The following is a 12,978-nucleotide window of genomic DNA, read 5'->3' as shown; positions in this document are numbered from 1 at the left end:
TAATAATGTGTGTTACATTTTTGAATCTTAAAATTATATTAATATAAAATGCATTCGAAATAATTCAGTAGTTTCATAGCAGGTTTGCATAGTCCATTCCCATTTAAGGTATTATAAAATACACTGTTTCTTCCGGCAAGTACACCACTTACCCTCAGCATTGGACCGTTCTGGAACACATGAGGTTCATCACAAACTACACAGTATTCATTCAATACTGGTATCCGCTGCTCAGCAAATTCAATAGTCTGAGAAAAATGAAAATGAGAACAACAACAACAATGACGACATCTGCTTAAAAATAATTAACAGTCAGCTCATGCTCCACAATATTTCATAAACGGGTAAGATATGACAGTCCTACCTGCACAAGAAAGCCACGGTCTCGTACAGGAATGCATTTTGCACCATAATTTTGCTGCAAGGAAAAAGTTGGGGCAACTTCAGTGTTGGTAGACTGATTAATTATAAGGAATTGGTAAAACATTTTGATGCCTTCAATGCAAATATGTTAATAAACAATATTTGCATCTAAAAAGACATCTCATTTGCATAAACCAGTCATTCAAATAACCCTTTACTGTTTGCTGAGGGTAGATTTTGAGTGTTTCTTTTTAGTTCTTAAATCTGATGGTCTTGTATCTCAGCATCTCAGAAACTTTAATTTGAAATGGAAACACCAGTGCTTTCACACCCTTCTAATAACCTCACACTTTGTAACTTCTATTAAATTTTATCTGTGAATTGTCTATCCAAATATGGGCTATCTTCTTAGGCTTGTAGTTCTCAAAATGTCTGAAAATATTTTTCTTTTGTATTTACTAAAATCTCGCTTCTGCAGACACCACACTAACAGATCTCTGTGTCCAGATTCTGCTCAAATTCCTTCTGCCTTTTCCTTTCAACACACAGCAACATAAATTAGAAGGAACTTCTGTTACAGGAATCAGCAAAGTACACAATTCCCTTCAGGCTGGCATCGCTCTCAAACCTTGTTTCGAACAAGGGTCAGATCAGTTTCATTTACATCTTTTTTGTTTGTTTTGTTTACAGGCTTATTTTTTTTTACATTTTTCTAAGTGCTTAAACTGGGAAACTTTTCCATTTTGTCTCCTGGGAAATTATCTTCCTAATTGTATTCATACATAATACTGAAATATTGATTCACTGCTCCCACATTCCACTGACTTCAAATAGCAGTCAGGCACCTAGGCCACTGATATGTCAGGTGCTGACACATAAAATGTCAACTGGAATGTTGATGCCCTTTCGCTAACATCAGTCAAACTGCACTGGACAATGTATATGATGATTTTCCCTAAGATAAGTACATTCTAGCAATAAATTACTGGTAATTTTTATACACTGACAAGCAGAGATTCCGTATCTTCCATATCAGCTGATAATATCAGTAATTAAACCACTTAGGTGACTCTTAATTATCTTATCAAAATCACAGGGACTTTTCCTGTTACCTTCAGGAACAAAAAGTCTTGCTATGTTAAAAACATCCTCTACCAGTTCAGAGAAAAATGTGTTTCTGACCTGTGACAAATAAAAGGTCTGTTGGCTCACCTTAAAATTATTATTGTTGTGCACATTACAGGAAGCAACCATACAGTACGTATTAGGACAGCATGTCATTGCTGGTGAGTATAGCTCTTGGCTTATTAAACTGATTTACCATGAAACATAACACACTTAGAGTAATTTCATTATTCAGAATGCACTATATATGCACAGCATTTCAAGCAAGAATCAGCTTTCTCTTGATGAGAACATCAAGGTACAACTAAGCTAAGGGAGTGGAGAGGACAGTCTCCTCAGTGCCTCACCCCAGATCTAACATAGAAAACAGAAAGGTACCCTGAATGTGACCCACTCTTTCTTCTAAGTGATAAAAGAGGCAGAATAATTAATTCTTAGATTTCTTTCTTCAATTAATATGTGCTACCCTTTGTTTTCCCAAAACAAAGCAGGGCAGTATGGAACTAATTCTTTCCCTGACCACCAGCTGCCATCATTGCATTTGAAGCATTTTGCAAAGCACAAATGTGCAATAGGTGAGTTGAATCATAACTGTGTTCCTTCCATTGTGATGATGACTGCAGATGCAAAGATCAGGAGAGGTGACTTGGCACCCAAATAAGCCAACTGACAGTTGTTTACACAAAGGAGCAAACAGTGAAGAGAGAGAAGACCTGTGCAACCAAGACAATTTTGCAGCACAGAAGAATAAGACCTCCCTTCTTCCTGCAGCAAGAAAGGAAGCAGGGAAGGATCATCATGGATCATCGAACCCTTCCCATAGCCTGCAGGCTCACTGAGTTGCATTCAGCATTACATTGAAAATCCTTAAATCTTTGTCTTGACCTAATGAAATTTTGGCTTTCTAACTTTAATATATGTGCATGTGCAGTTATTTAAATCCTCCTTAGACAGCTCTTCCAATATACTCAATAAATATATTCACTAACATATACTGTAAGTATTAATGTGTTTGCTTAATAAGCATAACAGCACATTTGGAAAACAATAGGAGGAAAACAAACAGAATAAAAAAAATATTACGCACAGCAGCTTGTGAAGATGATGATGAAGATGGTGCTAAGATACCAATAAGCCCTGAGGTAAGAGAGAGCCTTCTACTCTCTGCTATGGTGGACTCCTTGAAAGGCTCCATTTTGGATGATTTTGGGGCACTGGAGTAAGACTTGCTGAGTAACTTGTGATTCTTCAGTCCATCCAATTCTTCCATTCTGAGATTACTGGAGTAGGACCTGCTTAAAAGTTTGTGGGGCTTCAAGGTACTGTTGTGCTCACATCGAGGATCCCCAGAGCACGACCGACTTAACAGCTTGTGAGACTTTAAAGTGATACACTCTTCTTGCTTAACAGCTGCAGAGCAAGAACGGTTCAATAGTTTGTGCGATTTAATAGCCATTGTCTGCTCAGCCCTAGGGTCACTAGACAACGAGCGGCCAAAGGTTCGATGAGATTTTGTGGCACACATATCTTCCACCTTGACAGTGCTAGAGCAAGTCCTTCTCAGTAGCTTGTGAGTTTTGGAGATGCCATCCTGTTCTGTTTTCAGTTTTGATTTATTTTTACCACAGCCAGGTGGAGGATAACTTGGCGACCTTAAAAATAAAGAAGGATAAAACAAAGTTGAAGAATAATCAATTCATTGTGTAAATCAAGCAAGATCACAGGTATGTAATGCACTTCACTAGTGATAAAGGCTGTCCACCATTAAAAAAATGAGCAACAGTAGGTAGGGCTTTTTCAATTTCAATTTTCCAATACTAGACATCTTACTCCTATTTACACAGAAGTTCATCACTCAAAAACTTGGCTAACTACTTAAGTAGAAGTTACAGTTACATTCATACAGGTTTTGTAAAGGTCTTTATATCTCTTTATTCAGGAAATTCGTATTTCCTTATATTTCACATGAGATTTTAACACATTTTCCTTATCAAAATCTAACTTTCCAATGTAATCATCACAGCATGATCTCATAAAAGTTATTGTCTTCTGGACACAGCATAACAAATTTTGTGTCCAGATCCACTGGAAGATAAAATCAGCAGTGAAACTCGCAAGCAATGAATCAAATTCAATTTAGCTGAAACAAACATTACTTTTAAAAACCTTGTAATAATATGGGTGCTTTGTGGAAGATATTTTGATGCCCTTCTTTGTTGTTTTAGACAAATTAAAGCTCTGCAACACTAGAAATGAAAATGTGAGGGAACTAAATTATAAACGCAGAAACTAAAAACTGAGAAGTTTTTATGAAACATCAACCACATGAAGTGACAGATTTCTATAGTGATTATATTCACCTGCCCTTGCAGAGAAAGAACATGTGGCAGGTATGCTGAATCATTTTTCTATGTTTTATATGCAGTCCCAATCTTTGGAGTATTTTTTGGGCTTGGATCAAATAGAAAAGCTGTGAAACCCGAGGGGAGAAGCTGGCAGGTTTCCTTACTCTTTTAGCAAGTGCTGACAGTAAAATGCACGTGTAAGTTGCTGACTCACTGTTGCAACTGGCTCCCCACCACCCTCCCGCAGACAGGTGGTACAAACAGAAGCGGTCCCTGTATTTGGGTGGATCCACCTCCTGATAGGAACTGCAGCAGCAGCCAAACCAAGTGGAGAAGGATGGGTCTGGCTTTTGTACACCCTTTCCAGTTAAAATAAAACCCCAAGTTACATACAGCCTATGCTAGGCAATGTTGTGTGGCACAGTAGGGAATGGGTAAGCTTTGTACTTAGAGCTCCACTTTCCTCTCCTACCTTTGAAAAAGCAAATAATCTTTTGTCATCTCTGGTATTCCTCCCTTATTCAGTGTGAGTGATGATTGTACTTGCTTTCTTTTTTATACACAGAATTTAGAATAGGAAAATTAATCAAAAAGAAGGAATGTTCAAAGAAGTGTTCAATTCAAATTCACAGAAAGGGTGATTTGTTAACACTTTATAATAAACAGGAAAACATGCTAAAAAATCACATTCCTGAAAGAGGTAAAATCAGAGCCTGATTTTATATACACTTATGAGTAACTGCCAGAAGTCTTAGTGAATTCAAATTAAATACTCACAAACTACTTTTTGTGTTTTTAGTATCTTTGTTCTTTGAATTCTGTGCCTCCATTTCAGAACCAGTGAATATTAATGTACTCAAACAGGGGAAAGGGACAGATGCTCAGCACCTCTGAAAATCAATCTTTCATTAATGACCATTGTAGTTTAAAAGAATTGAAAATACACATAGTTGTGGAAATAACAGCTAGATGAGGAAATAACAGTTAGACAATCACATTTTTTTTCCAATATAAAGATTATATAAGTTATATATTACTTGTAGATATTAGTTATATTTATATTCTTGCTATTCAAGTAACAGCCAAATGATACCAATTTATGAAGATACAAATACAAAAAGCTAAATAATATAAACTTAATAATTTCCAATTCTAGATGAAACATAGCTGTTTCAGAGAGTAGGGCACTGAAATGTTATTCCTTCAAATAGTCTCAGAAGCTGCAGTAGTACCCAGTTCACTTTTGATGTCATGCAAGGCAAGGACTGGAAACCCATGAGGTAAGATATAAATAGAGCACTTCTCTGTGGAGAAAAGTCAGCATTTCACCTTGTGAAGTCTGCTTTGGATTTTGAACAGAATATTGTCTTAACAGTTCATTTTCTTTGCTATTACCTGCGCAATGTAGAAAAGATGTGCAGAGGAGATTTCACCTTTTTGTCAGACACCTTCTTATTGTGCGTACAATTAGATTTCTCTTTGCTGTTCTTCCACTGTTGTGTAACAAACGTCTGCATGATCCTGCAAATAAAGAAAGACAAAAGGATTTTCTTGTCCTGGATAGGACACACTCATTTTAATATTAGGGTCTCTCTGTTCACCACACAGGTGACACAATGCAATGTCCTTACTATACAGGCACAGTTTTTCTGTCATGTATAGTACATGGACTGATGATTTGGCACCTCAATTCCTCAAAAATGTTTTGGTTTTTTCCACACAAAATTAATTTACACTGAACTCTTATTGAAAATACAATCTGCATAAACAACCCCTGCAAGACTTACGCAGGTATGCCACTCAAGGAGATCTAAAGACAAAGTGATTCAGAGGTATCCTATCCAACTATAGCCATCTGCCTTACTAGTGACTACAAAGGCAGGATACCGTGTCCACACTGCTGAAGCTGGAGCATATTCTCCTACGGCACAAACACGCTGGGTAAGGATGTAGAATATTACAATATCCAAGAGGATTTACAAAGAAGACAGAGCCAGGCACTTCCCAGAGATGGATTGCAAAAGGCAACGCTCACAACTTGTGGCAAGGAAAGCTAAAAATCCAAAAAGGCTATAAAAAGAAGATACCTACCAGAAGAGTGGTTAAGTATAACAGGTTGCCCATAAAGGCTGGATGTTTCACAACTCATTACTCTGTGACTCTAACCTAGACATGGGGGTCATCAACTGATAATATTCAAGTGGAATTTGGTATGGACTTTATAAAAAATGTAGTGACTCTTCAAAGGTCAATATCCTGTTGCCATAGCCATGAGGGGCCATGGAGTTCATAGGCATTCTGACTACTGCTCAGCTGTGAATTATGTCCCTGAAAATATCTTATGGGAATCTTTAATAATTACTTATTACACAAATCAGAGACAATGTAAGTACTGAAATGCTTTAAGAGATTGTTCATGTCTGGAGAGAACTGAAGGTTTTTTTCATCAAAGTCACGTACCACAGAGATGCTAATAATATTGCTTCATTTGTAAGACTATGAAAACACTGCACTGAATTTCTTTAAACACCAAGCAGAAAAAGACTGTATTTTTCTTAAAGAGTTCTAAAGTGTAACAGTCAGATATTTATGCATATGTGAAACTATGACTCAGCAAAATTGTATTAAATTGAATTGTACCATGAACATATGAAACAGATATTTTTTCCACTATTCTTCCCTCTTGTCCTCAAAACACACATGGCCTAATTACTGTGGTATAGGCTCGAGGCCACTATAACAGCATAGCCCCCTTAGGGTATGCAAGATGCTCAAAAAAGATTCCTGCTCCGCAGGCTTTATCATATAAGCAGAAAGATGAAATTGAACACTCCCAGCTCAGTCTTCTGAACTTTTGTAGTTTAATTCCTAAATGATAGCAAAGTGACAGAAAACCCTGGCAGGCAGCACAACTCAGGTTCTGCTCAACAACTGTCAAAACTGAACTTAAAAGGCAAATTCTGCTACTTTCCATTTAAAGAAAAACAAGTTTAAAACACTTTGCAACCATCATGACAACCTGTGAATTTTATCCTACTTGACATGGTCCAGAAACTAAAGAGAGTGCAACATTTGCCTAAAACCAGGGGCTTACACTTTTCTCGACTTACTTTTTCAGCTGATGTCCCAGGCCAAATCTTTCTTTAGTAGAGATCTGAAATACATCCACAGTTGGCACTACAGGAAAAAGCAGATATTGTTGATATCTGAACTAACAGCAATAATATGAAGAATAGATGACCATGTAAGTCATATTTAAGGACCTCGTTCTATCTGGAGCTTTACTACAGATAATGCCTCTGAAGCAGTGGTGAAAGTGGACATGTCGTTTAAGCCTATGAAGAAATGAATGGTCATTTTTGGAATAACAGACAATATAATTTGGATTTTTACAAATGAGTATTTCAGAAATTGAATTCTTCCAAATGTATCATTTCCTACTAATTTTAATTACAAAAAGGTGTCTTTGCTTTTCCTGATATGCCAAGTACTAGAGAGCAGCATCAGATTAAGTGGATCTGGACTGGTAATTTCTCTCTTCATTTATTCCCAAGGAAGTAGTCTTTAAACATACAGTTTCAGTGACTAAGAAGAAAACTGAGAGTCGAATAAACTGAATTAATCAGTATCTGAAAGGAAGAGAGTGTTTTAATACAAGATCTGTCATCTACAAGTTTAATATATGTACTCCAGTGGCCAAGGACTACCCTGAATTTTCCTCAACAGCCATTCTAACATTGGTATATCCATATTCATCCATCAGAAAACTGAAAGTGTAAGGAGTAGAGGCTGAAAACTAGCTCCTGGTATTACTAAAATCCTTTAATATCATTTACTAGATAGAAGTGTCAGATGGAATCGAGCACTTGTTGAGAGAGCCTCAGGTTCTTAAGGCAGGACAACTGCCAAAAGATATTACAAGCATCAACAGACTTTATCCTTACTATTACATAAGGTGGTAATGAATACACTAAAATAAAAAAGGAATGAAAACAAAAAATCTGGTGTTAGTTAAAATTTTACTACAAAAAGTAAATCAGTACTTTAAAATCTATATTATTCTGATCATTCAGAAAGCCAGGTGTTATTCAGAATGTCAATGCTAATCTTTTGTTTTAATAAATTAAATTTTAAAATAAAATGCAATATATCTAACCTGGACATCCACTTTCACTTATTTCAAAGTCCTTTCTCTAATGCTATTATTCAAATATAATCTCATTTTTTAAAGACAAAATTTTCAGTGAGAATCATCATTCCTATACTAGCAATCTTAAAATCTGACATCTCGACTACAGCTGTTATCTAAGCTCTACAGCCTGAAGAAACAGCCTGGTACCTCCAAAGGCTAATTCACCCTCATGTCAGATAGGTTTCTAACACAAATGGGAGAAATGGTCCAAAGTACAATAATGAGACAAGCTATTAACTAGAAGAATGACCCAGGATATTACACAGCTACAAGGTGGTACTAACAACCCCCATTGTGCCTTGGAGCATCCTGCATTTCTGCTTCTTTGATCAATCAACAGGAATTATTGTAGGAAGGAAAGATGTAGTGTAGTGTTATGGCTCAGTCATCTCAAAAGAAAAAACAAAATGGGGGGGCGGGGGGAAAGGAATTCAAATAGAAAGAATCGTGTTAACAAAAAAATTCATGGATTTATTTGTCCTTTTCTGGTAAAAAAAGAGATGTAGCTGCAACAGCAGCTGAGCTCACAGTATTAGCAAAGCACTGTGTATGGTCCTGCTCTTGCCTTTCTTGCTATTCAGGCACTCCCACAATCAGTCAGCCAGCTGCGTGACTGGGAGCTAAGCTTCCTGCTTTAACCTTGTCAACAATGTATGGTCTTGTTAGTTCCCATTTCACTTGATCATTTCTTCCTGCATGCTGCATTTCATGCTCCACCTTCTCTGATTTCTGCACTTTTTTATTGCTTAAATTACATTTTGATAGAAATATTTTCAATACTAACACTGCTACTTGCTATGACAAATACATTTCTAAGACCTATATATTTACAAAAAAGTCTGAAGCAATAAAATATGGACAAAAAGACCAAAATCCAGGAAAAACAACCAAGCAACAACAAAAAAACAACAAAACCAATACTGATGTAATGAGTAATGAAATGCCGATTTGAACAAACAGAATATAGCTTATAGTTAGCATCGGCAGGCAACATATCCCATAAAAATAGCTCATTTTTGTGACTTATTTTGCTAAACATATTATGACTGAAAATATCTATTCATTTTCCAGGGACAGAATTCTTCCACAGATACAAGTCTGAACCAACAGCTTGTACTGGAAGACTCCAAAGCTGGGCAAGTCATGATCATAATTGCAATTTAGTTCTGACTTCCATTGTAAAAATAAATCTGAACTTGACTCTTGCATATGAATATTTCCAAATCTTCAGAATCAGTTGGTCAGGAGTTTGACCATTTTTACTCTTGTGAGGAAGCTTTATTCACTTGACAACTCATTCAAGTTAAAAGATTAGCACACAGTCATAAAAATCATAGCTGAAATGATAATTATAATGGTATGATTCTTCAAGTATGTGAAAAAGGGCATATTAATATGTTGCACACATCTCTGTATGCACACCTTATTAGTGATAACTCAGCTGTGCAGATGATGCTTGATTTCCAAAATCAGGAAATACCATATTAGAAAATGTAGGTCTTTATTCCTTAACCCTAGTTCCTAGGGAAAGCAATTATGCTTCAAAGGATATCAGGGAAACAGGTTCCAAAAATCAACCTAAAAATGTTTAAAAATTAGATGCTTGTGTCATTATTGAGGGTCTAGCCATGTTTCAGATCAGTAGGAATACTCTCAGCAAGTATATCTAAACATACGCAGGATCAAAGATTTGGCAGTGAATGAGCATCAACGACCTAGTAGATGGCTCAGACTGAGACATCATACAAGGCACATGAAGAACACACAGGTGACTGACCTGGACCATTTAAGTACTGTGTAAGTGAACAGTGCAATCGCACTATTATAGGCTCTGTGCGAATTACATCCCAAGCCACAGCAATCTCTTCCTAGTTCAAGATAAAAAGAAAAGATTAGACATTGTTAGCTGTCATGAGGAACTCCTGCATTTTGTCAGTCTGCTTTAGCTTTAGGGTTTTAATCAACACCACACATCTACACAGTTGTGGAACATCTACTCCAACTTTAAACTTGAGACTTTGGACAAACTATTGCCTGCTGATGCCCCTAAGAGCAGTGCTAGACTACTTCCAGTTCTTGAGGATATTCATTTAAACTGAGCACAGGTTTATACACAACACTACATCTACAGAACAGGCAGACACATTCCCATACATCAAAAGATGCTGTTTCAAAGCTGAGAAGCAAAAGAGCAAATAAAGATGGAAAAGAAACTCATCCCATAGCACAGGGCAAAAGGCTCCTTAAGACTGATTAAAGTAAATCAAGGTGCAAAGATTTTCTTTAATTTTAGAAACCCTGAAGAACAACCATCTTGCGTGCTTGTGTCAACCTGAGACTATGATGTATCTGTGCAGAAGCTAACAATGTTCCTAAAAACACACATTTTTATTCTCTGCCTAGAGATCAGGCAATTACTGCACAGATAAGGTGAGGAAGTGTGGAGTTAATGACAACACAGATGTTACAGATCCCATGCTACCAGTCAACAGCACCATTGTTCTCTGTCTCCCTTGCCACTCAACCCTTTCTATTATGAGTTGCAGATGTTAAAAAGCACACAGGAGAGCTCCAGCTAAGGTCTTCTTCCCTCTAGGCTCTATGAAGTGCTTTAACTAAAATACATGTATGTTTATATCAGTTAAAACATTTACCATTCACAAAACATTTTTGAAAGGAAATATACTTGCAGTAAAAAAAAGCCTGTAAAGTATTTTAACAATGTGTTCATAAAAGGAAAAGGAAACCTTTCCAATGAATAACATTCAATAACATGGCAGCCACTTGTGAAGATCAAGTCTCTGAAAAAGTCTCACTGATTCTCTGAAGAGTCTGATGTGTAGCAGAATTAAATAGGTATTAATGTTCATTATGCAATTCTGTGATCAGATTACTTACATCAAGAAAGCTAACATCAATATGCAGATCAATATCTACATCATCAATGGCTCCATATTCCCTGCAATTAAAGAATTACATTACATTAGAGCTCTTTAAGATACTCCTCAGCCCAGGAGTATTTATAACAGGGAAGATTTTACAAAGGATAATCTTGTCTGTAAACTCAGAATGGTTGTAAAACACACATTTACATAGATTGGATCAATATTCCCAGTAAGTGACCGTCTGCTGCACTGAAGCCTTCTTTCAGTGGATCTTGCTTAAACGTGCCAAATTTTTTTTTTTTTTTTTTTTTTTTTTTTTACTAATTCCCCCAAATATTCTCTCGGTTGCTGGTAGGTAATTTTGTCTCACATATTGCACAAATAAAAGGAGGAACAATAACGGTCACGTGTTGCTCCCACTTATTACAAAAGAAAACCCTAGTTAACTTTCAAAACTATTTCAAGTCAACAATCAGGAACCTAAGAGGAGGCTTGAGATACATCGCTGAATCCAAATATAACACGGCTTGGCATATCACAACGACATGGCATATTATTATTATCCACAGGTTTGCATCATAAATTCAAGCATTTGTTTGCAAAAACACAAAGACTGCCCAAGGCAATCGGTGTTTTTTTTCTGTTATGTGTAGTATTGCTGGAATCCCCAGGTATCAGATTTAACTTGCACTGCTTGGTGTTTCATTGCCATCTGAAGTCTTGAATTTCAAGAGTGACTTTTGTGCCTCTTACTTTCTGACTCATTCTGACTGCCTTTCCCCGAAGTACTTGAAAACTTAAAAAAACTAGGGCTAGAAAATACTTAATCATACACCTAAATAAAAATAAAATTGGTTTTCTTTCAATTTAAACTACTTAAATGGACAATACTGTGAAAGTGCAATCACTCTGAATTTTTCTGATTAGCATCTAGTCACTATGCTTTCTCTTTATGCTTCATTTATATGCTTGTTCGCACAGTGATTTCCATGCTTTCCATTAAACTACACTAAGTTTAAGTGTGCAGAAGCAGTTGTACCTAAATAAATTGGTAAGGTAATTTTAAAATACAAAGTATTTTTGGAAACATAACTGGCTCTTACAAAGGCGGCCTCTCAGCCCATGGTAGGACCTAGCTCATACTGGAAATGCCTCGATCTTGTGAATTTTGGTGGAGGGAACCCCTTCCACCAAGCTGCAGTATCCCAGTGGTTCTGTCTGGTAACAGTAAACCCAAAGTCTCTCTCCTGATAATGTGTGTCCACATAGGCACACGCAGAGCAGGTAAACGTTTGGCCAGGGCTGTGTTACATGAAGGTTTCCCAGCCACCCAGAGAGCTGCTCCAAGGGCCACTCACCTAGAGCTGTACAGGGGCTCACTGACCTCCTATTGCTCACAGAAAACCTGGCTCTGAACAGTGAATGGCTCTGAACAGTGAATGGCTCTGAATGCCTACTGAATGGTTTAACCACTATCTTAAAGTTTTCAAAAAGCTACATATCATGTTTACATTTTAGGAGCTTGAGAGAGTCTGTCATCAAGGTATTCTCAATTTCATAGTTATCAATATGACTACTAAAGACTTATTAATTTCCTAAATCCATGTACAGTTATTTCAGTTCCTTAGGTCCTCAAATGTAATGAAATTTCTAGTTTAAATTGAAATAGTACGGTACACCATAGTTGCAGACATGCTTTCTCTTCTAAGACAAAATTAGAAGTTCATTGTTTAGAACTTAATGGGAATTGCTACTTGCAATATATGTATTGCCTAAGGTTATTACCTTCTATGTATTTCATTATTTGGTTTCTATGACAGATTTTATATTTTCTTTGTACTACATCTGGCAGATCTGTTAGATCTTGTCTACCTGTTATTTCAATGACCTTATTAAGATTAAATTGGTGAATAGGTGAAAATTGAAGTTATAAAAGACCCAAGGCTTACTGAAAGTTTCATATAACTCTGCCTTATAGCATGCACATCCATGTACGTCCAAGAGGGTATTTGTGTAAATACTCTGCAATCCACCTCTGACTGATGTTCCACCACTTCCTGTATAGGCT

General features: G+C 36.7%; 1 protein-coding gene across 2 annotated transcripts in view; it reads right to left on the bottom strand.

Annotated features, from left to right (window-relative positions):
- Window positions 1-12,978, bottom strand: part of PARP8 (poly(ADP-ribose) polymerase family member 8) — a 122,627-nt gene that overhangs the window by 38,927 nt on the left and 70,722 nt on the right. For both annotated transcript variants that reach the window (XM_054397414.1, XM_054397415.1), the window contains exons 8-14: window positions 10,924-10,984; window positions 9,803-9,893; window positions 6,944-7,010; window positions 5,229-5,354; window positions 2,576-3,140; window positions 365-418; window positions 153-248 (exon numbers count right to left, since the gene is read on the bottom strand). In XM_054397414.1, the coding sequence (XP_054253389.1) occupies window positions 153-248; window positions 365-418; window positions 2,576-3,140; window positions 5,229-5,354; window positions 6,944-7,010; window positions 9,803-9,893; window positions 10,924-10,984 (1,060 nt within the window). The remainder of the gene's footprint in view (window positions 1-152; window positions 249-364; window positions 419-2,575; window positions 3,141-5,228; window positions 5,355-6,943; window positions 7,011-9,802; window positions 9,894-10,923; window positions 10,985-12,978) is intronic.

This window comes from Indicator indicator, chromosome Z (genome assembly GCF_027791375.1).
Source record: "Indicator indicator isolate 239-I01 chromosome Z, UM_Iind_1.1, whole genome shotgun sequence".
Taxonomy (NCBI): Eukaryota; Metazoa; Chordata; class Aves; order Piciformes; family Indicatoridae; genus Indicator; species Indicator indicator.
Note: the sequence above shows the minus strand (reverse complement) of the source record. Positions and strands in the feature narration are given on the sequence as shown.